The sequence below is a fragment of the Leucoraja erinacea genome, chromosome 30 (genome assembly GCF_028641065.1).
Source record: "Leucoraja erinacea ecotype New England chromosome 30, Leri_hhj_1, whole genome shotgun sequence".
Classification (NCBI taxonomy): Eukaryota; Metazoa; Chordata; class Chondrichthyes; order Rajiformes; family Rajidae; genus Leucoraja; species Leucoraja erinaceus.
The window spans coordinates 4,473,810-4,495,764 of record NC_073406.1 but is presented as its reverse complement, the minus strand read 5'-3'; the positions used below and the strand labels follow the sequence as shown (position 1 = coordinate 4,495,764).

General features: G+C 47.8%; 2 protein-coding genes across 2 annotated transcripts in view; one reads left to right on the top strand and one right to left on the bottom strand.

Annotated features, from left to right (window-relative positions):
- Positions 1 to 10,984, top strand: part of atad3 (ATPase family AAA domain containing 3) — a 48,199-nt gene extending 37,215 nt beyond the window's left edge. The window contains exons 15-16 of the mRNA XM_055659183.1: positions 1,355 to 1,463; positions 7,812 to 10,984. Coding sequence (XP_055515158.1) covers positions 1,355 to 1,463; positions 7,812 to 7,991 — 289 coding nt within the window. The 3' untranslated portion in view covers positions 7,992 to 10,984. The remainder of the gene's footprint in view (positions 1 to 1,354; positions 1,464 to 7,811) is intronic.
- The window catches only part of LOC129711393 (transmembrane protein 240-like), a 25,336-nt gene continuing 11,583 nt past the window's right edge, over positions 8,203 to 21,955 (bottom strand). The window contains exon 4 of the mRNA XM_055659001.1: positions 8,203 to 8,372. Coding sequence (XP_055514976.1) covers positions 8,203 to 8,372 — 170 coding nt within the window. The remainder of the gene's footprint in view (positions 8,373 to 21,955) is intronic.

Genomic DNA, 21,955 nt, shown 5'->3' with positions numbered 1-21,955 from the left:
TATCCACTTAACAATTGTCCCACCCCACTTTTACCCCTCCACTACAATCAGTCTGAAAAAGGGTCCCAACCCGAAATATTGCCTCGTCCATCCGCCCCACAGATGCTGCCTGAGCAGAGTTCCTCCAGCACTTTGTATTCTACTTTACCTAGCCACTAGTTGACAAAGCCCGCTACTGAGAGATGATAACATCTTTGTGTGTTCATTCAACTTCTATTGTAGTTACAGGAAGTTGGAGGAATCCATCATTTACTGAGGATCTCTCGCCTTGCCTGCCTTAAATATGACCTATCACTTCTAATCTGTGCAATAGATATAACTTATGAGCATCTCCTTTTAGTAAACCCTCTTCATTTTGTTGCTTAATGGCCCTCTCCCCTATTTTATCCTGAATTGTTCACTGATCGGGGGAAAGAAGATAAAATGATCTGATTTGGACATTGAACGGTGAAGGCATGCGTCAGTGTGAAACTTGTAACTCATTTTGCACTTGTCTCTTCATTCATTTCCATCTAAAACGAATGTGCCGTTGCCAAAAGTCTCTCAGCGCCAGTGGCCAGAGTTCAATCCTGACCTCGGGTGCTCTCTGTGTGGAGTTTACACTTTTTCCCTGAGACTGCGTGCATTTCGGCTGCTCCAGTTTCCTCCCACATCCCAAAGACGTGCGTGTTTGTAGGTTAAACGGCTGATGTAAATTACCCCTAGTGTGTAGGGAGTGGATAGGAAAAGTGGGGTGACATAGAACAAGTGTGAACAGGTGATCGATAGTTGGCATGGACTTGGTGGGCCGAAGGGCCTATTTCCATGCTGCATCCCCAATCTAAAGTGGCAGCGAGTACCCATTTAACAAACCCAGTGATTGAATTTGCTCTTAAAACTAAATGTGTTCCTAGGTTAACCAACTATAACATTAGCAACCTTCGTTTATAATGCCTGTTTAAGAAAGCAAAAAATATCTCCAGGTACCTCAGTGGGAAAATGCCAAACAGAAAAAAGAGAATTTGGACAGTTGATCAAAGGATACATAGATACATTGACAATAGGTGCAGGAGTAGGCCATTCAGCCGAGTCCTCGTCAACTGGCGATCACCCCGTACACTAGTACTAACCTACACACGCTAGGGACAGTTTTACAATTTTATCTAAGCCAACTAACTTGCCAACCTGCACGTCTTTGGAGTGTAGGAGGAAGCCGGAGATCATGAAGAAAGCCCACTCGGTCACGTAGAGAACGTACAAACTCCGTACAGACAGCCCCCGTAGTCAGGATCGAACCTGGGTCTCCGGCACCGTAAGGCAGCAACTCTACCGCTGTGCCACAGCTGCCAGTGACCATCTAACTTTGCTTTCACAGACGCCTGAAGGTGGCACAGTTTGATTACGGCAAGAAATGCTCCGAGATTGCTTTGGTGACTGGAGGGATGTCGGGCAGAGAGATCTCCAAGCTCGGAGTGGCCTTGCAGGTATGGTTTTCATTTAATGTTCTCATCATTTGAATGCTCAGCGTTCACAGTTGTAAGCTCTTCACTATTTTTCCTGAATATTCATTGTCATTGTCCAATTGAGATGATGTAAAGAAAGTCCATGTGCACGTTCACTTCTGTTCCCCACTCTGTATTTACTACTGGTGTAAGATTTTAACACCAGGAACCGCAGGTGTCGATTTGCAAAAAAAGACACGATGCTGGAGTAACTCAGCGGGTCAGAGGACATGGACAAGTGACGTTTCAGGTTGGGAGTCCTTCAACCCTTCAGTAAAAGGGTCCTGATGTGAAACATCACTAGTCCATGTTCTCCAGAGATGCTGCCTGAACTGCTGAGTTACTCCAGCACCTTGTGTCTGTAGATTAAGATCCAGTGCCCAGTGTACACCTGGTGCTGATTCTCCAAAGTTACTGATGACTAAAACAAAAGGACATTTTGTAGTTTAGAGATACAGCGCAGAAACAGGCCCTTCGGCCCACTGCGTCCGTGCCGACCAGCGATCCCCGCACATTAACACTGTCCTACACCCACTAGGGACTATTTTTACATTTACCAAGGCAATTAACCTACAAACCTGCACGTCTTTGGAATGTGGGAGGAAACCGGAGATCCCGGAGAAAACCCGCGCAGGTCACGGGGAGAACGTGCAAACTCCGTACAGACAGCACCCGTCGTCAGGGTCGAACCCGGGTCTCCGGCGCTGCATTCGCTCTAAGGCAGCAACTCTACCGCTGCGCCACCATGTCCAGTATTGTGCGTCTTGCTTCGTATTCTCTGCCACGTGTGTCTGTTCATGGACGTGGTTTTGGCTCCACTTTACTGTAGTTAGATCACAAACCTGGGGCAGGTAACACCCTGGTTACAGGCCCTGCCTGCAGCCGCCCTTCTGTCTGCACTTGCTTTAACAATGTAGAGTTTCTGACTGGATTCTCCCGCACACTCTGCCTTGGATGAACTCTTCCCCATATAGCGTTGCATCATTAACACTTTTTAATGTACATTTACTGCTGACATAGGCAGTAATAACTTGGATCTATAAAGAACAGGGCATTGGCATAAATGTCAGCTTGGAACAAATGGCCACCAGCCTTGACCCAAGTGATCCAACATTCTTGCCTCCTCCGATAAACATGAATGAAGGTATTGGTAGTCTCAGCAGATCTTGCCAACATTTCGTTGAATTAAGGCAGCTGAACTCTGACAGTTCACCCCCAGGCTGCCATTATTGTTGTTTTATTTCATTCTGCAGCAAAGTCGGTGAAGTAATGAATAGATGAGCCCTGTATAAGGAAGTTGGGATAAGTGCCCAGGTCTATCTTTTTTTGTTAGACCTTTCATTCTCAGTTAATAAACTGAGCAGATAAACGATTCACCAGATCATAAATTACAGGAGGAAAAAAGTATGCATTTGCTTTGGGTGCAGTGAGTTGCCACAAGATTTGCTCTTTTAAGTGTGACTCGGTCAATTTTGGTGAGATCCAGAAATTGGTCATATTGGCAGCTTAAATGAGCAGATGGGGTCTCGTCAACACTGGGATTATTTGTTGAGAGTTAAGGATTTATTAAATGTAAAAGGCAAACGAGCTCTTTGTCCCCTGTATTTGCATCGAATAAAAAAAGAGCTTGCACTACAGTTTAGTCTGGTTTAGAGATGCAGCACGGAAACGGGCCCTTCGGCCCATCAAGTCTGCGCCGACCAGCCATTTCCCCCCCCCCCCCCCCCCCCCCCCTCACCAACACTCACCTACACACACACACGCGCGCGCGCACACACACACACACGGGGCAATTTACAATTTTACCAAACCAATGAACCTACAAACCTGTGCGTCTATGGAGTGCGGGGGGAAACCCATGCTCCTGGAGAAACCCCACGCAGTCACGGGAATAATCTCCGTACAGACAAGAAGAACCCATAGTCAGGGTGGAACCCGGGCCTCTGGCGCTGTAAGACAACAAATCTACCGCTGCACCACCATGCTGTCCATACACACCATCATTCACCACTTCTAAGATTCACAGAACGTCCCAAGCTTAAAATGGCTTTGCTGTTGTAATCTAGGCTAGGCCTGAGAGAAACATGACTGCATGATCTAATATTTGGCGGAGAATACTCAAACTCCTCTTCACATATTGAATTGGAGTCTTTAGTAATTGCCTCAGTAGGTATGCAAGAATTTGAGTGAAAAGAGTGGCATTCTTTTGGTGCTGCTGCCGTCACTGAGGTGACTGGTCATTCAGCATGAAAACATCCATTCATTTATTAGAGGCACAAGGAACTGCAGCTGCTAAGATCGTAAGCAAAAGACAAAGTGCTAGAACTACATAGCAGGACAGGCAACGTTTCAAGTCGGGACCCTTCTTCAGACACTGGGACAAGGTGGTGGTTCAGGCAAAAGTCTTTAGAAGGTTACTGACCCGAAATGTCGCCTGTTCCTTCCCTCCACAGATGCTGCCCGGCCAGCTGAATTCCTCCAGCACTTTGTGTTTTATTCGTCCATTCGCCTGGTATCCGTTAGTGCTTTTAGCATTTTGATCCACTGTTGTAAATGGCGATTTTCTGCCATCATGTTGGAGTAACTAGAATCTCCTCAGCTTCAAGAGCTTGAAATTAAGGCAATCCTCAGCTGTAGATGGGGTAGTCTAATATCTGAGCGGAACAAGTCTCATAGCATTTCAGTCCTAAACAGTGAGTGGCCAAGAATAGTTCATCTTATGAAATATTCTTTGGGCTAAGATGTGCTCATATGCTTTTTGGTTCAATTGAGTTAATTTTGGCTCCATGATTCCAAAGTGTTTAAACCAATTTAATTTGGTTTAGTACATGTGGACAAGTTAGCATTGGTAATTAATTATTGCAGTGATCGATACCGATGACTTGAATTATCCCCAAAATAGATTGGAGGAAAATGATTGCTCATGTGGACTTTTATAACGTTGCATTCAGGGGCTTTCTTCCGAGATTTTAGTTTCAATTCGAGTGAAAGGATGCATTTGTTGATTATATTAGCGGGAGGGGAATGATGTGACAGATGCAACGAGCATCTGTAAATTCCCTTGTGCAACATAGGGCTATCATAGTCACCACTCGCAGCTCCTCAATGACCCTGACAAGGTTGCCGATCTGTGGGTCAATATTCCTCAGTTCTACATAATATACACAATCTTCCCGCAGTGCCGTGTATCGGCTTTCTAATAATCTGCAGAGCCGACCACTTGCGTAACAACCTGTGACGTACACTTGGTGGTTGCAGTGGACCTTGTTTAGAGATATTGGTAACAATTCCCATAGGAGTGTTTTCCACAAATTGCCAGTCCATGCAGATTATACACAGGACCTTCTACCCCAGCACCTCCAGACTCACGAACAGCTTCATCCCCAGAGCTATTGCTGCTCTGAACAGGCCCTGCTGAGTGCCCCCCCCACCCCCATGAACTGTCTCCCTTGGATGGTCACGTCGCACATCGACCCGGCACAGACCTATTTGCACTTTAGACCGTTTTACTGGGTTTTTTTATAAACCATGTTTCTCGGGGTATCTAAATTTTATCCGTTGTTTAAGTTATGAAATCGGATGGAAGCTGCGTACCAAATCTCGTTGCACCTATGTGCAATGACAATAAAGTATATTATTATTATTATTATTATACGCTAGAATTTAATAGATTGAGGGGGGATCTTATAGAAACTTACAAAATTCTTAAGGGGTTGGACAGGCTAGATGCAGGAAGATTATTCCCGATGTTGGGGAAGTCCAGAACTAGGGATCACAGTTTAAGGATTAAGGATTTAAGAGGGAAGTCTTTTAGGACGGATATGAGAAAATCATTTTTTCACACAGAGAGTGGTGAATCTGGAATTCTCTGCCACAGAGGGTAGTTGAGGCCAGTTCATTGGCTATATTTAAGAGGGAGTTAGATGTGGCCCTTGTGGCTAAAGGGATCAGGGGGTATGGAGAGAAGGCAGGGTTGGGATACTGAGTTGGATGATCAGCCATGATCATATCGAATGGCGGTGCAGGCTCGAAGGGCCGAATGGCCTACTCCTGCACCTATTTTCTATGTTTCTATTATTATTTGTTATTTTGGAAGCTAAAATTCGCAAGCGTTGGCGCTGAACACGTTTGTATCTGGGCCCGATGAGTCGTGTCGTGACATCAATACCAGAATCACTGCTGATTACCATTACTGCAGCTCCTTAATGTCCTGTAATTAACTCAATGCTGAAGAATCGTGTGGCGAGCATCTGTCTTCTCGCTGCTCGGACTGGGAAACAATCGCATGAGCAACCTGCCGGGACAGCAGTTTTGATAATGGATGTCGGAAGTCCTTCGTTCAGGGTTATTGTCCTGGTTACTTTCTCCAGGTTCTGTACATTAATTGGCTTTGGTTGAAATTGTCAAATTGTCCCCAGTGTGGGTGTAGGATAGTGTTGGTGTTCAGGCATCACCGAAAAGGTCCTGTTCTCCGCGCTGTATCTCTAAACTAAATGTTAGGTTTATTGTGTTTAAGAAAGAACTGCGAATGCTGGAGAAATCGACGGTGGACAAAAATGCTGGAGAAACTCAGCGGGTGAGGCAGCATCTATGGAGCGAAGGAATAGGTGACGTTTCGGGTCGGTTCGACCCGAAACGTCACCTATTCCTTCGCTCCATAGATGCTGCCTCACCCACTGAGTTTCTCCAGCATTTTTGTCCACCTTACGTTTGTTATTGCCATTTGACGTGAGGCGCAGTGAAAAGTTCTTGTTTGCATCCTGTCCAATGTAAGCAGATGATACTATGCATGAGTACAATCAATCCATAATCATTCTGGTTGAAACATAGACAATAGGTGCAGGAGGAGGCCATTCGGCCCTTTGAGCCAGCACCGCCATTCATTGTGATCATGGCTGATCGTCCCCTATCAATAACCCGTGCCTGCCCTCTCCCCATATCCCTTGACTCCACTAGCCCCTAGAGCTCTATCTAAATCTCTCTTAAATCCATCCAGTGACTTGGCCTCCACTGCCCTCTGTGGCAGGGAATTCCACAAATTCACAACTCTCTGGGTGAAAAAGTTTTTTGTTTTTTTTCTCACCTCAGTCTTAAATGACCTCCCCTTTATTCTAAGACTGTGGCCCCTGGTTCTGGACTCGCCCAACATTGGGAACATTTTTCCTGCATCTAGCTTGTCCAGTCCTTTTATAATTATATATGTTTCTATAAGATCCCCCCCCCCTCATCCTTCTAAACTCCAGTGAATAAAAGCCTAGTCTATTCTTCAATACAATCAGCCACAGATGAGTACAAAGGGCAGGCAGGGCAAAGAGAAAGATATCAAAAGGCAAAATGTAGTTTCTCAGCATTGTGGCATTACAGTTCGTGAGGGAAAAAAAATCCAATGCCTGCACTGGGCTCGGTTGGAGAATCTGAACTGTACCCCAACTTATGAAAGAACAATTCAATGTCTGAAAACAGGTGGGAAGAAGCTGTTCCCGGGACCAGTGGTATGTGTTTTTAAGCTTCTGTTTGTGGTGCATGTCTAAAATATAATTCCCTGTACATGCTTTCTTTTTTCCTAAAATGCTGGAAATGAATCTCTTTCCAGCTTTCTCCCCCATAATATAATCAATCTGAAGAAGGGTCCCAGCTTGAAACGTCACCTGTCCACTTCCCTCTCCACAGATGCTGCCTGACCTGCTGCCTTGCTCCAGCACTTTGTGTTTTGTCCTAATTGGATGGATGTTTGTTTCATTAAGTTTTGATGACTGTGTTATATTTGCTATATTTAAGAGGGAGTTAGAAGTGGCCCTTGTGGCTAAGGGGATCAGAGGGCATGGAGAGAAGGCAGGTATGGGATACTGAGTTGGATGATTAGCCAAAAACTCAGCGGGTGCAGCAGCATCTATGGAGCATAGGAAATAGGCAACGTTTCGTCCCGAAACCCTTCGGGTTTCGACCCGAAACGTTGCCTATTTCCTTTGGGTTTCGGCCCCATTTGTGGCCAGTTGAGGCCAGTTCATTGGCTATATTTAAGAGGGAGTTAGATGTGGCCCTTGTGGCTAAGGGGATCAGAGGGTATGGAGAGAAGGCAGGTACGGGATACTGAGTTGGATGATCAGCCATGATCATATTGAATGGCGGTGCAGGCTCGAAGGGCCGAATGGCCTACTCCTGCACCTAATTTCTATGTTTCTATGTGTTAACCCTATTGTGCCCGTGGTTGTGCATTGTTAGTTGCACAATGCCTCACTTACACTGACAGTGTTGGTTACACTGAGCTGACATTGACAGTAACAGCCCCCACTTACACTGTGAGCTAACATTGTTAACCCTGTCCCACAGGCTGCAGCATACGCTTCAGAGCACGGGGTCCTGACGGAGACCATGATCGACGCCAGGGTGACTGAAGCAATCCGCCAGCACCAGCAGAAAATGGTGTGGCTGAAGAACGAGCGGGGGGAGAAGCCTGGCGTGGCGTCTCGTGCCGTGCCTGCGGTGACGGAGGAGGGTACACCAGTGTGAGGGTCCAGCGCAGTGTCCGCACTGCGTACCCGGGCCAGGAACCCCTGAATTCAAATGCTGCGCACCAACGTAAAACAGTCCACTCGCCAAGGTGGTTCACCACCCACCCACTGCCACACACACCAGCAGCCTTGTACACGTGTCTGACCCAGGACCACAGTCGGCTGCTGGCCCTCGCTCCGCCTGCTCTTGCACAGATGTTTGCAGCTGTTTATCTGCTCACCCAGTGGGTCTCGGAGGAAAATCTAACGGCAATCGTGATCTGTGGCAGTGACTGGAGTGCCTGTGTCCCGTGCGTGCCCACACAATTCCCCATCGCTGCTGGGTATTCAACGTGGACACCTCTGGTCTGGGAGCAGATTGTGGCCGTGAATTCCACCACTGGAAGACGTTTTGCGTTGATGTGAGTTGTATTCCTGGATTCCTCATCCCAAGAAGCTGCTCTCTCTAATCTACAGTTGAATCATCGAGCTCAAGATCAGGTCCCGTTTGCTGCCTACCTCAGATGCATTTATTTGAGTAACTTTCCAGTAACAATTCAACAGATCATGGGATTCACAGCCCTTGTACAGTAACATGTTGCTGCTGAACGGGGGGGAATTTGGTTTGGGACTGAACAGGTTATTCAGCTGAGCTTTACTGTGATGAGAAAAATAACCCTATTATAAAATAGTGATTAAATCTTATATATAATCGAGAGCGAGGACTTGTTCCATTCAGAGTTGGACTCTGTGTCCTCTTGTCAAATGTAATGGCATCTTGTGATGTGTTGCCTGACACTGTCCACAGGGATTAAATAATTCTGCCTCCCGGTAATCCCAACTGGTAACTCGGCGACTCTGGAATTCCTGGAGGTGACGTTATTGGATCATATTACCGGCTTGCTTTCCGTTACCTGCCATGTAAGAACACATAGAACATAGACGAGTACAACGCACGAACTGGTCCTTCAATCACCATTTCAGTGCCGACCATGATGCCATGATTAAAATGCACATTTGCCTGTTCACGTTCAACATTTCCCCATTCCCAGCCGGTTTGTACTCCTGTCTAAATGCCTCTTAAACACGGCCTCTTAAACTCCTCCAGTTCCCCTGGTAACACATTCTAGCCCCCGACTACTCTTTTAATTTAAATAAAACTTTCCTTGTAAATCTCCTTTAGACTTCCCACTCTTGCTTTTAAAGCTACGCCCTTTAAACTTTCCCCCTCTGTCATTTAAGCTGTGCCCCCCCCTTCAAACTTAAACCCTCCCCCCTCTCACTTTTAAACCTACGCCCTTAAACTTTGCCCAACTTCTTTTTATAAGTAAAGAAAACTGAAATTCGTCAATCTATCGCATTTGTTTAAATTAAACATTTAATTTATCCCATTTCAGTTTAGAATCATTTTAAAGATGATTTCTGGGTCTGAAGTTTGACTTCCAGAAATGTATTCACTCTGATTTCGAAGGGTTAAAATGCGATAATATTTTAACCCAGCTACTGACGACATTGGATTAAAGCCAATGTTTTATTTTGATGCAAAACTATCCGTAAACAGTGGGGAAACCCCTCGTTCTGCTCTTCCTGGCAACTTTCATCCTGCACAGTGTCCCTCTGAAGTTGCTCACCTTACAGCAGCTAAAGAGGAGATTCATTGGTCTTTGATTCTAATGAGAATATATTTAATGTGAAACTGATAGAAACTTGAAAGAAAAATATAAAATTATACACAGCATAAAACACTGCCCGATGTCTTCCCTGATGAAAGATTTGAGTCAGTTCTTAACAACTTTTGATTTCCAATTTAAACAGTTGGAGGACCTCAAGTTTTCTACCCAAAGCCTGTATTCAAGGGAAGGGGAGGGGAGGGGATTGAAATGCTTGTTGCGTTCTGCACTTCCCATGCAACCAGCAAAGAGAGGAGCTCGCTCTGGGGCGCTGATACCAATGGATCATGCCTGGGGTCCAGTTACAGCGGGTGGCAAGAGTTAGTTCTGATGTACAACACTGTAGCAATAGTTGCAGCCTGAATACCTTTTCTCCAGAGATGCTGCCTGACCCGCTGAGTCACTCCAACATTCTGTGTCCATCTTCATGCTGATGCAACGGTTTGTGGCAAGTCTAGTGGTTTCATAGTCACAACAGGACGGGTGCAGGCCCTTCAGCCCAGCTTACCCATGCCGACCAAGGCGCCTTATGCTACCCTAGTCCCACTTGACTGCATTTGGCCATTATCCCTCTAACTTTTTCTATCCTAAGGTTTCCTCTTTGTTTAAACCAATTTATTAAACATAGATTCAAACAGCATGGAAACAGGCCCTTCGTCCCACTTGTCCACACCGACCAACATGTCCTGTCTATACTAGTCCAACCTGTCTGCATTCGCCCCATATCCCTCTAACCTTTCCTATCCTAAGGCTTCATCCTTGTTTAAAACGATGACTGCATATGGCATTCTACCTTGATGTTGAGCCTAATGGCTCAGGTTCTGGATAATTCTGTGTGTGGTTATTTTCCCATGATTTTTTTTTAAATGGTAACGTTTCTCCTCCAGCAAGTGGTGTGGTCTGTAAATTGATCCACATAGACTATCAGCGGAAATCGCTTGCTTTCGGTGATCCTGCAGTGTTCCTTGCCTCTGTCCCGGGAATGTGCAGACCTTCCTGGTGGCTGGTACTGAGCCTTTGTAGACTGGGCCCCCATTGTAAATGAGAGTAGTGGTGCATTGAATCATGTTTGAGCACATGGGTGCTGGGGTTTCTGGTCCGTTTCAGATATTTCCGATGCTCTGTTAATTGTTGAAGCAATCCTGGTGATTCCACAGTGGGGGGGGGAGGGGAGGAAACCCCCCCACGTTCTCTTTTGTATAAGTTGGAACAGAATCTGTCTTTTTTGTTTTATACATCATCACTATATTCCAACGTGGAATGATTTCAATTTGCTACATCCTTTTTTATTGGATTAAACATGTAAATCCTGTTCATCTAATAAACTGAGATTATGATTTGTGAGATATTTAGTGGAGAGGTTATTTTGCAAAGAAAATGAATGGTTTCTTGTCGACAGCGGAGATGTCTATCATTGTGATCTCTTGATGTGAAAAATACAGCATTGAAACCGGCCCCGTCAGTCCGCAGAGTCTAGACCAACCACCAGTCACATTAGTCCTATGTATCGCACTTTCTATTGCCCTACATAAGGGGCAATTTACAGAGGCCATTCAACCTAGAAACCCTCACAATCACGGGGACAACGTGCAAACTCCACGCAGACAGCACCTATGGATGGGATAGAACGCAAATATCTGGCGCAGTGGGCCAGCAGCATTCCTGGCGGATGTGCATTGGTGATGTTTTGGGTCGGGACTCTTCTTCAGACTGATTGCAGTGGAGTTGGATGAAGCTGGATCAGAGGTAGGTGCGGGACAAAGTCCAGCAAATGATAGCTGGATACAGGGCTATTGGAAAAAATGGGATTATGGATATACAGCGCCCTCCATAATGTTTGGGGAAAAGACCCATCATTTATTTATTTGTCTCTGTACTCCACACTTTGAGATTTGTGATAGAAAAAAAAATCACATGTGGTTAAAGTGCACATTGTCAGATTTTTAATAAAGGCCATTTCTACACTTGTTGGTTTCTCCCATGTAGGAATTACAGCATGGTGATTGGAGATCGAACTTGGGCACTGCATTCGCTGTAAGGCAGCAACTCTACCGCTGTGCCACTGTGACCATCCACGTCAGTAGATATTTTTAAGGCAGAGATAGATAGATTCTTGATTAGTACGGGTGTCGGGAGGGGGGTTATGGGCAGAAGGCTGGAGAATGGGGTTAGGAGGGAGAGATAGATCAGCCGTGATTAAATGGTGGAGTAGACTTGATGAGCCGTATGGCCCGAATTCTGTTCCTGTCACTTATGAACATGAAAGGTCGCAGATATTTAGGTGATTGAGAGGGGATCTTATAGAAACTTACAAAATTCTTAAGGGGTTGGACAGGCTAGATGCAGGAAGATTGCTCCCGATGTTGGGGAAGTCCAGGACAAGGGGTCACAGCTTAAGGATAAGGGGGAAATCCTTTAAAACCGAGATGAGAAGAAACTTGGTTTCTCACACAGAGAGTGGTGAATCTCTGGACTCTCTGCCATCTATGGAGCGAGGGTTTACCCTTCGGGTTTGAGGCCAGTTCATTGGCCCTAATTATTAAGAGGGCTATATTTAAGAGGGAGTTAGATGTGGCCCTTGTGGCTAAGGGGATCAGCGGGTATGGAGAGAAGGCAGGTACGGGATACTGAGTTGGATGATCAGCCATGATCATATTGAATGGCGGTGCAGGCTCGAAGGGCCGAATGGCCTACTCCTGCACCTAATTTCTATGTTTCTATATGACGAGGGCCAAAAATGATGCTGTCGAGGAGATATCCACCATTGGATCCCTAAACCCCAGCACTGGGCAACTGCTTATTAAAACTGCCCAGTGTGAACATTAATATTACAGTTCTGATCACAACAGTCAATGAACAAAGGGAAGTCACAGTACACATTATACACCTGATGGTAAGGTGTCAATAATTAGTTGATGTGAAATGAACACTCAGTATCATGTAAGGTAGCAGAACACATTTTAAATTTAGGAGACTTTGATGACGATGCCAAAGAGGATTTAGCAGGATGATTTCCTTCGCTCCATAGATGCTGCTGCACCTGCTGAGTTTCTCCAGCATTTTTTGTGTACCTTTAGCAGGATACTGCCTGGATTGGAGGCAATTGGCTCCGGAGACGGGTTGGATGGCCTTTTGTCTGCAACGCCGGAGACGATAGGACCTGATAGACAATAGATGCAGGAGTAGGCCATTCGGCCCTTCGAGCCAGCACCGCCACTCAATGTGACCATCCACAATCAGTACCCCTTCACCCCATATCCCCTGACTCCGCTATCTTTGAGAGCTACACGACCTCTACAGAACTAGTTTGACATGACATGACAGACATGACTTCAGAATTAAGGGACAGAAGTTTAAGGGTAACATGAGGGGGAACTTCTTTACTCAGAGAGTGGTAGTGGTGTGGAATAAGCTTCCGGTGGAAGTGGTGGAGGCAGGTTCATTGGTATAATTTAAAAATAAATTGGATAGGCATATGGATGAGAAGAGACTGGAGGGTTATGGTATGAGTGCAGGCAGGTGGGACTAAGGGAAAAAAAGTTGTTCGGCACGGACTTGTAGGGCCGAGATGGCCTGTTTCCGTGCTGTAATTGTTATATGGTTATAGTTTAAAGCAAGTTTGCAGAATCAATGACTGGGATGTTTCCAGGGCTCAATGGGACGTGTACAGGCAGCACAGTGACGCAGTGGTAGAGTTACTGCCTCCCAGCGCCAGAGACTCGGGTTCCATCCCTGTCCGCACGGAGTTTGCACGTTCCCACCGTGACCACGTGGGTTTTCTCCGGGATCTCCGGTTTCCTCCCACATTCCAAAGATGCGGCAGGCCTGGTCGGCCATTTGGCTTCAGTAAAAATTGTAAATTGTCCCCAGTGATACGAGTATCTAAAATCATGAGAGGCATTGAAACATAGGGTCAGGTCAGACAGTCAGAAGCTTTTTTTTTCCCCCAGCACAGAAATGTCACAGACCAGAGGACAAAGCTTCAAGAAGATCGGGGCAAAGTTTCCAGGAGATATGCGGGGCGAGTATTTTACACAGAGGGTGGTGGTGGAGGCAGATGCGAGAGTGGTGCTTCCTGGAACGTCACCATTCCATCTCCCCATAGATGCTGCTTCACTCACCCGCTGAGTTACTCCAGCATTTTGTGTCTTCCTTTTAAGAGGCTTTTTATATGGATGGTGGATGCGCAGGTGGATATAACGGGGAATGGAGGGATATTATCGATCATGTAGTGACTAGCAACATAGAAAATAGGTGCAGGAGTAGAGGCCATTCGGCCCTTCGAGCCTGCACTGCCATTCAATATGATCATGGCTGATCATCCAACTCAGTATCCCGTACCTGCCTTCTCTCCATACCCCCTGATCCCTTTAGCCACAAGGGCCACATCTAACTCCCTCTTAAATATAGCCAATGAACTGTGTGGCCTCAACCACGTTCTGTGGCAGAGATTTCCAGAGATTCTGTGTGAATTTATTTTTTCTCATCTCAGTCCTAAAAGATTTTCCCTTTATCCTTAAACTGTGACCCCTTGTCCTGGACTTCCCCAACATCGGGAACTATCTTCCTGCATCTGAACACCTTAAGAATTTTGTAAGTTTCTATAGGATCCCCCCTCAATCTTCTAAATTCTAGCGAGTACAAGCAACATGTTCGGGGCACGGACATTGTGGGCTGAAGGGCCTGTTCCTGTGCTGTACAGCGCTTTCCTTGACGTATTCTCAGAAAGGGCGCGTGTTGTAACCGCAGCAGCGCCTTCCCACACACGAGTTCATTCCTATCCGACTTCATTCAGATTTCAAAAGACTTTGGTGTTTAAGGAGGAACTGCAGATGCTGGAAAAATCGAAGGTAGACAAAAAGTGCTGGAGAAACTCAGCGGGTGCAGCAGCATCTATGTGGAGCGAAGGAAATAGGCAACGTTTCGGGCTGAAACTCGATGGAAATAGGCGACGTTTCGGGCTGAAACTCGACGGAAATAGGCGACGTTTCGGGAAGAAACCTGAGGGAAATAGGCAACGTTTCGGGCCGAAACCCGGAAGGGTTTCGGCCCGAAACGTTGCCTATTTCCTACAGTGGAGATTGTTCAACTCTTTGCATGGAGCGAAGGAAATATGCAACGTTGCCTATTTCCTTCGCTCCATAGATGCTGCTGCACCCGCTGAGTTACTCCAGCACTTTTGTCCACCTTCAATAGACATTGGACCAGTTGTGGGTTTTTCCGCTGGGATTTTTAACTAAAAACCACTGGGCTTGTAATACCTTGCGGTTGTAATATTTCCAGTGCTGTCATAATAATAATAATAACATGCTATTTATAACGACAGCGGCCCAGGCCCGAGCCTCGCTGACCAGATGGTCTCCGCAGGAGTTCCTCCCAGTCCACGAATTAAGACTGATTCATTCAGTGGCAGTGGCCTCACATTCCCAGCCATATAACACAGTGAATCATCTTGTGTGAAGCTGACAGGCTTGGTACAGGGTGGATGTGGAGAGGATGTTTCCACTAGTGGGAGAGTCTAGGACCAGAGGTTATAGTCTCAGAATTAAAGGACGTTCTTTTGGGAAGGAGATGAGGAGAATTTATTTTTAGTCAGAGGGTGGTGAATCTGTGGAATTCTTTCCCAGATGAGGCCAAGTCAGTGGATATTTTTAAGGCAGAGATAGATAGATTCTTGATTAGTACAGGTGTTGGGGGTTATGGGGAGAAGGCAGGAGAATGGGGGTTAGGAGGGAGAGATAGATCAGCCATGATTGAATGGCAGAGTAGACTTGATGGGCCGAATGGCCTAATTCTGCTCCAATTATGACAGGACATGGACAGGACAGGAGAGCGAAATACCGCAGATACTGAAGTAAAGCGGTAAACACTAGTATACGCTCTCATATACATTATACAGCTATATTTAAGAGGGAGTTAGATGTGGCCCTTGTGGCTAAGGGGATCAGGGGGTATGGAGAGAAGGCAGGTACGGGATACTGAGTTGGATGATCAGCCATGATCATATTGAATGGCGAATGGTGCAGGCTCGAAGGACCGAATGGCCTACTCCTGCACCTAATTTCTATGTTTATATGTTTCTATACTTACAAACTTGCTCAGCAATCAGACACAAGGGGACAAAGGAGGTTTGAGAGAGCGTTGGACACTGCCCCGTCCATCACAGGCACTTTGTATTAACGAAAAATAAATGCATTCAATTATTTACAACAATAATATTTACAAAACAAACGACACTCACCACCCAATACAAAAATAACCAAAAATTCTAAATACTATAAATTAAATAACTATATTCCAACCCTGGTCTTGGATGCATTCACAGGCAGTGTCCTCTCCACCCTACAAGGGGTCTACAGTGCATTCAGAAAGTATTCAGACCCCTTCACATTTTCCACATGTTGTTACGTTACAGCTTTATTCGAAAATGGATTAAATTCATGTTTTTTATCATCAATTCCATAATTAAAAAGTGAAAACAGGTGTTTAGACATTTTTGCAAAGTAATTACAAAGAAATAACTGAAATATGACATTTACATAAGTATTCAGACCCTTTACTCAGTACTTTGTTGAGGCACCTTTGGCAGCGATTACAGCCTCAAGTCTTCTTGGGTATGACGCTACAAGCTTGGCACACCTGTATTTGGGTAATTTTGCCCACTCTTCTCTGCAGATCCTCTCAAGCTCTGTCAGGTTGGATGGGGAGCGTCGATGCGCAGCTATTTTCAGGTCCCTCCAGAGATGTTCGATCGGGTTCGAGTCCGGGCTCTGGCCGGGCCACTTGGCTGCCGGCATCATTCACCAACGTATCAGGTGACCGAAACATGTGCGCCGCGATGGCGTATTGACGCGCGGTGTTTTTTTCAAGTGTCGCAACATTTTTTTGTCGCCGCTGAATTTTGAAATGTTCAATATCTTTTGGCGACGCTGATATGATGCCGACAGTTGCCGAAAAATATCGTGTGTGTGTATGTATGTGTGTGTGTGTGTGTGTGTGTGTGTGTGTGTGTGTGTGTTTGTGTGTGGTGTGTGTGTGTGTGTGTGTGTGTGTGTGTGTGTGTGGGGTGTGTGCGTGTGTGTGTGTGTGGTGAGTATGTGAGTGTGTGAGAGTGAGTGTGTGTGTGTGTGTGTGTGTGTGGTGAGTGTGTGTGTGTGTATGTGAGTGTGTGTGTGAGTGTGTGTGTGTGTATGCATGTGTGTGTGTGAGTGTGTGTGGGGAGTATGTGAGTGTGTGTGTGTGTGTGTGTGTGTGTGTGTGTGTGTGTGAGTGTGTGAGTGTGTGAGTGTGTGAGTGTGTGTGAGTGTGTGTGTGTGTGTGAGTGTGCGCGCGTGTGTATGTGTGTTGCATCTGATGGTGAAATCATTGAAGTCAGGATGCAGGGAGTCTAGGAGAGGAGGGGGGGTGAGGGGGGGATCTGGAAACAAAGCAAGGCAGGATGAAGATCCAGGGACATGGAAAGGTTTGGGAGCAGGGATTTGAAACGGAGGTATTTGAGTCTGAGTCGACAAGTGTGGCGTGATACTGCGACGCACTGGGGTTTGAGCAGAGTTTTGAATGAGCTCATGGATAGGAATGGAAGGGTGAGTAATGAAGTCAAACACTGGAGCTCCGCCCTCCCAGACTGGACACGTCAAACATCAGACAGCTTTAGCACGAGGCTTTAGCCAACATTTTAAGATTAGCAAGGCAAGTTTTTTTTCCCTCACACAGAGTGGTGGGTGCCTGGCCTGGGGAGGTCATACGACACAGAAACAGGCCCTTCAGCCCAACCTCCCCATGCTAACCCATCTACACTCATAGCGATGGATGTGACAACATTAAGATGATTAAGTTTGAGGAAGGCGCAGGAGGAATGCAGAGATTAGGATCCAACATAGTTGGCTCGGGACAAAGAGCCTTTCTACATTGTAATTTTGGCCAGTGACTTGGTTTCACCAAAACTCTCCCAAAAACAATCTGCTCCATCTAAACCCGCGGTGGCTATAATATTCTTCTCTACAATTGTGTTTTTTTTTAATTATTTACTGGTAAATTTCTAATAGGTACGGGCTCAGTTCCAGGTTTGTAGGAGGATTGGTTTTGCTAACTGGATCCCAAGTGGGACTCCACCAGTGAGACTCTAGGTCATTGACTCTGGGTTTTGGTCATTGATGCAGCTTCCATTTCCTCATTACAGCACAGAACGAGGCCGTTCGCTCCATCGGATCCATGCCAGCCCCACAGCAGAGCAACGGCATCGGTTGCTTCAACCATTCATTGCCCTGTACCAGTTCATTGGCTATATTTAAGAGGGAGTTAGATGTGGCCCTTGTGGCTAAAGGGATCAGCGGGTATGGAGAGAAGGCAGGTACGGGATACTGAGTTGGATGATCAGCCATGATCATATTGAATGGCGGTGCAGGCTCGAAGGGCCGAATGGCCTACTCCTGCTCCTATTTTCTATGTTTCTATATACCCAGCAACTCCCCTCTTGTTTAAGAAGGAACTGCAGATGCTGGAAAATCGAAGGTAGACAAAAAGTGCTGGAGGAACTCAGCGGGTGCAGCAGCATCTATGTGGAGCGAAGGAAATAGGCAACGTTTCGGGCCGAAACCCGGAAGGGTTTCGGCCCGAAACGTTACCTATTTCCTATAGTGGAGATTGTTCAACTCTTTGCATGGAGCGAAGGAAATAGGCAACGTTTCGGGCCGAAACCCTTCTTCAGACTCCCCTCTTGTTTAATCTTTACCAGGGCACGTGGAGGAGATGCATTTGGTGAAAGGGGGCAACGTGCAAACTCCGCAGAGACAGCAGCGGCGGTGGACAGGATTGAACCCAGGTCCAGGGTGCCCCAGCTCCAGCACTAACCAGGTGTGATAGATAGATAGATATGCCATTTATTGTCACTATACATGTACAGTGAAATTGAAAGCAGCGCGTACTCAGTGCATACATATAATTTAGTACAAAAAACAAGAAACAGAAGGGAGGGGGGGGGGGGGGGGGGGGGGGGGGGGGGGGGGGGGGGGGGGGGGGGGGGGGGGTGGGGGGGGGGGGGGGGGGTGGGTGGGGGGGGGGGGGGGGGGGGGGGGGGTGATAGGGTGCACAATTCTGCGGCTTATATACATATATACAGATGGAAGTCCGGGTGTTGGGCTGTGAAGTCAGTGCATGTATGAATTTGAATTAAGAGTAGTTATAATTTTCGGAAAGCAACTATTTCTGAGTCTATTTGTCCTGGACTTAGTGCCTTTCGAACTAAGTATAGATTTGCAGGGAAATGGAAGGCTATGGATCAAGTGGATGAGTTTAACTTGGCATCAAGTTCAGCATGGACATTGTGGGCCAAAGGGCCTGTTCCCATGCTATCCTGTTCTTTCTGTGACTGCCAACAGGACTGTGCTTGTGATATATATAGTGACCATGTCCACATTTCTCTGAGTATTAGTCAATCCTTCGTGGGTAGAATTCTGACACAACAGGAGGGAGGGGGAAAAAATCTGATCGTTACACAAATTAACATTGAAATGACGTCTTTAATTATTGGCACGCTTCACATTCACCGACCGGGGTCCGTGTTGTTAAAACGTCGTGGCGTCTCCATCCGACTGCACGCCCGTACACAATTCACACACATTTCAACAGGATAACGTCAATAGAGTCAATGATAAACACACATGGTGACAGCTCGCACCCCTCGTCTCCCCATCCCCATCACAGCCCAGAGACCCAACAAAAACACCCAGCTGTTGCAACTGGCCTTTCCACAGATACATGGCCTTTAGTCATGTTCCCACAAGGATGGGACCAATCCTAGACTATTGTCCTCCCGTTCGGAAGGGCTGGGCTGCTGGTCTGTGTCTCCCCCATTCTGCCAACTGACCTCAGGAGTCCTGCCCTCTTGCACTGGGTACATACACCAACCCCTGGCAACTCAATCCTCTGTGGGGCAACAATGACCCAACGACAGCAACTGGGTCAGCACAAACCTGAACCATGACTCTGGTTCAAGGGAGGTGGGAGGGGAGGAGAAGGGGAGGGAGGAAGATGAACACAGGAGAAGGTGGAGAAGGGAGGGAGGAAGGGAGAGAGGAAAGAAGGAATAAGGAAGAAAAGGAAGGAAAGAGGAGGAGGGAGAGGGGAGAGGGGAAGAGGAGGAGAAGAGAGGGGAGAGGAGAGAGGAAAAAAAGAGAGAGGGAAGGGGGAGGAAAGAGAGGAGAGGGAAGGGTAGGAGGAAAAAGGGAGAGAGGAGGGGAAGAAGAGAGGGAAGACAAAGAGAAGGAGAGAGGGAAAGAAAGAGAGAGAAGGGGAGGGAGAGGGGAAAGGGAGGAGAAGGGAGGGAGAAGAAAAGAGGGAGAGGGAAAGGAAGGGTGGGAAAGGGGAAGGAGGAGGGGGAGAAAGAAGAAAGAAGGAGAGAGGGAGAGGAGAATGAGAGAGGGAAGAGAGGGAAAAAGGAGGAGGGAGGGGAAGGAGAGAGGGAAGGGGAGGAAGGGAAATGGAGAGGGAGGGAGGGCAGAGAGGAGGGGGAAGAAGGGGGGGGAGGAAAAAGAGGAGGAAGAAAGGGGGAGGGGAGAGGGGAGGAAGGAGGGAGGAGAAAGAGAGAAGAGGGGGGAAAAGAGGAAGAGGAAGAATGGAGAGTGAGAGTAGGGGAAGAGGAAAAAAAGAAAAGGGGGAGAGGAGAAGGGAGAGGAGAGGAAGAAGTGGAGGAGGAGAGGGGAGGAAGGAGAGAAGAGAGGAGAGAGAGGAGGAGGGGAAGAGAGGAAGAGAGAGGAGGGAGAGGAGAGGAGAGGAGGAGAGAGAGGGGGGGGGAGAGGAGAGGAAGGAGAGGGGGAGAGGAGAGGGGGGAGGGGGAGGGAGAGATAGAAGGAGAGAGAGAGGAGAGAAGGAAGAGGGAGGAGGGAGGAGGAGGAAGAGGAGAGGAGAGGAGAGGGGGAGGAGAGGAGGGAAGGAAGGAGGGGAGAAGAGGGGAGAGGGAGAGGAAGAAGGCGAGAGGAGAGGAGGGGAGGAAGGGGAAGAGAGAGGAAAGAGAGGGAGAGGGAGAGGGGAGGGGGGGAGAAGAGGGGAGAGAGGGAGGAGAGAGAGGAGAGGAGGAGGAGAGGGGGGGAAGAGGAGAGGAGGGGAGAGAGGGAGAGGAAGGAAGAGGAGGAGGAGGAGAGAGGGAGGAAGGGAGAAGAGAGGGAGGGGGAGAGGGGAGAGGAGGAGAGGAGAGGGAGAGAGAGAGAGGAGAGGGGGAGAGGAGAGGAGGAGAAGGAAGAGGGAGAAAAGAAAGAGAGGAGAGAGGAGAGGAGGAGGAGAGGAGGGAGAGAGGAGAAGAGGGAGGGGAGAGGGAGAGAGGAGAGAGAGGAGAGAGAGAGAGAAGAGGAGCGAGAGAGAGGAGGGGGGGAGGGGAGGAGAGGAGAGGGGGTGGGAGAGGAGAGAGAAGGTGGGAGGAGAAGGAGAGGAGAGAGGGAGGGGGGAGGGGAGAGAGGAGGAGGAGAGAGAGGAGAGGAGAAGGGGAAAGAGAGGAAGAGGAGAGAGGGAAGGGAGAAAGAAGGAGGAGAGGAGAGGAAGAGGAGAGAAGGAGAAGGAGGAGAGGAAGGAGAGGAGAGAGGAGAGAAGGGGGAGGGAAGGGGGAGAGGAAAGAGGAAGAAGAAGAGAGGGGGGGAGGGAGAGGAGGAGGAGAGGGAGAGAGGGGGGGGAGAGAAGGGAAGAGGAGGAGAGAGGGAGAGAGGAGAGGGGGGGGAGGGGAGAGGAGAGGGAGGGGAGAGAGGAGAGAGGGAGAGGGAGAGGAGAGAGGAGAAGAGAGAAGAGGAAGGAGAGGAGGGAGGGAGGGAGAGAAGAGAGGAGGGAGAGGAGAGGAGAGGAGGGAGGAGGAGAGGAAGGGAGGAGAGGAAGGAGAGGAGAGGAGAGAGGAGGGGAGAGGAGGGGGAGGGGAGGAGAGGAGAGGAAGGGGGGGAGGGAGAGGGGGAGGAGGAGGGAGAGAGAGGAGAGAGAGAGAAGGAGAGAGGGAGAGGAAGAAAGGAGAGGAGGGAGAGAAGGTGAGAGAGAAGGAGAGGGGAGAGGGAGAGAGGAGAAAGCGGGGGGAGAGAGAGAAGGGGTAGAGATAGTGGGGGAGAAGGGGAAGAGAGAGGGAGGAGAGAGGGGGAAAGAGAGGGAGGGGGAGAGGAGGAGGAGAGGAGAGAGAGAGAGGGGGAGAGGAGAGAGGAGAAGGAGAGGAAGAGAGAGAGGGGAGAGAGAGAGGAGAGGAGAGAGAGAGAGAGGAGAGAGAGGAGAGGGAGAGGAGAGGGGGGAGAGAGAGAGGAGAAGAGAGAGAGGAGAGAGGAGAGGAGAGGAGAGAGAGAGAAGGAGGGGA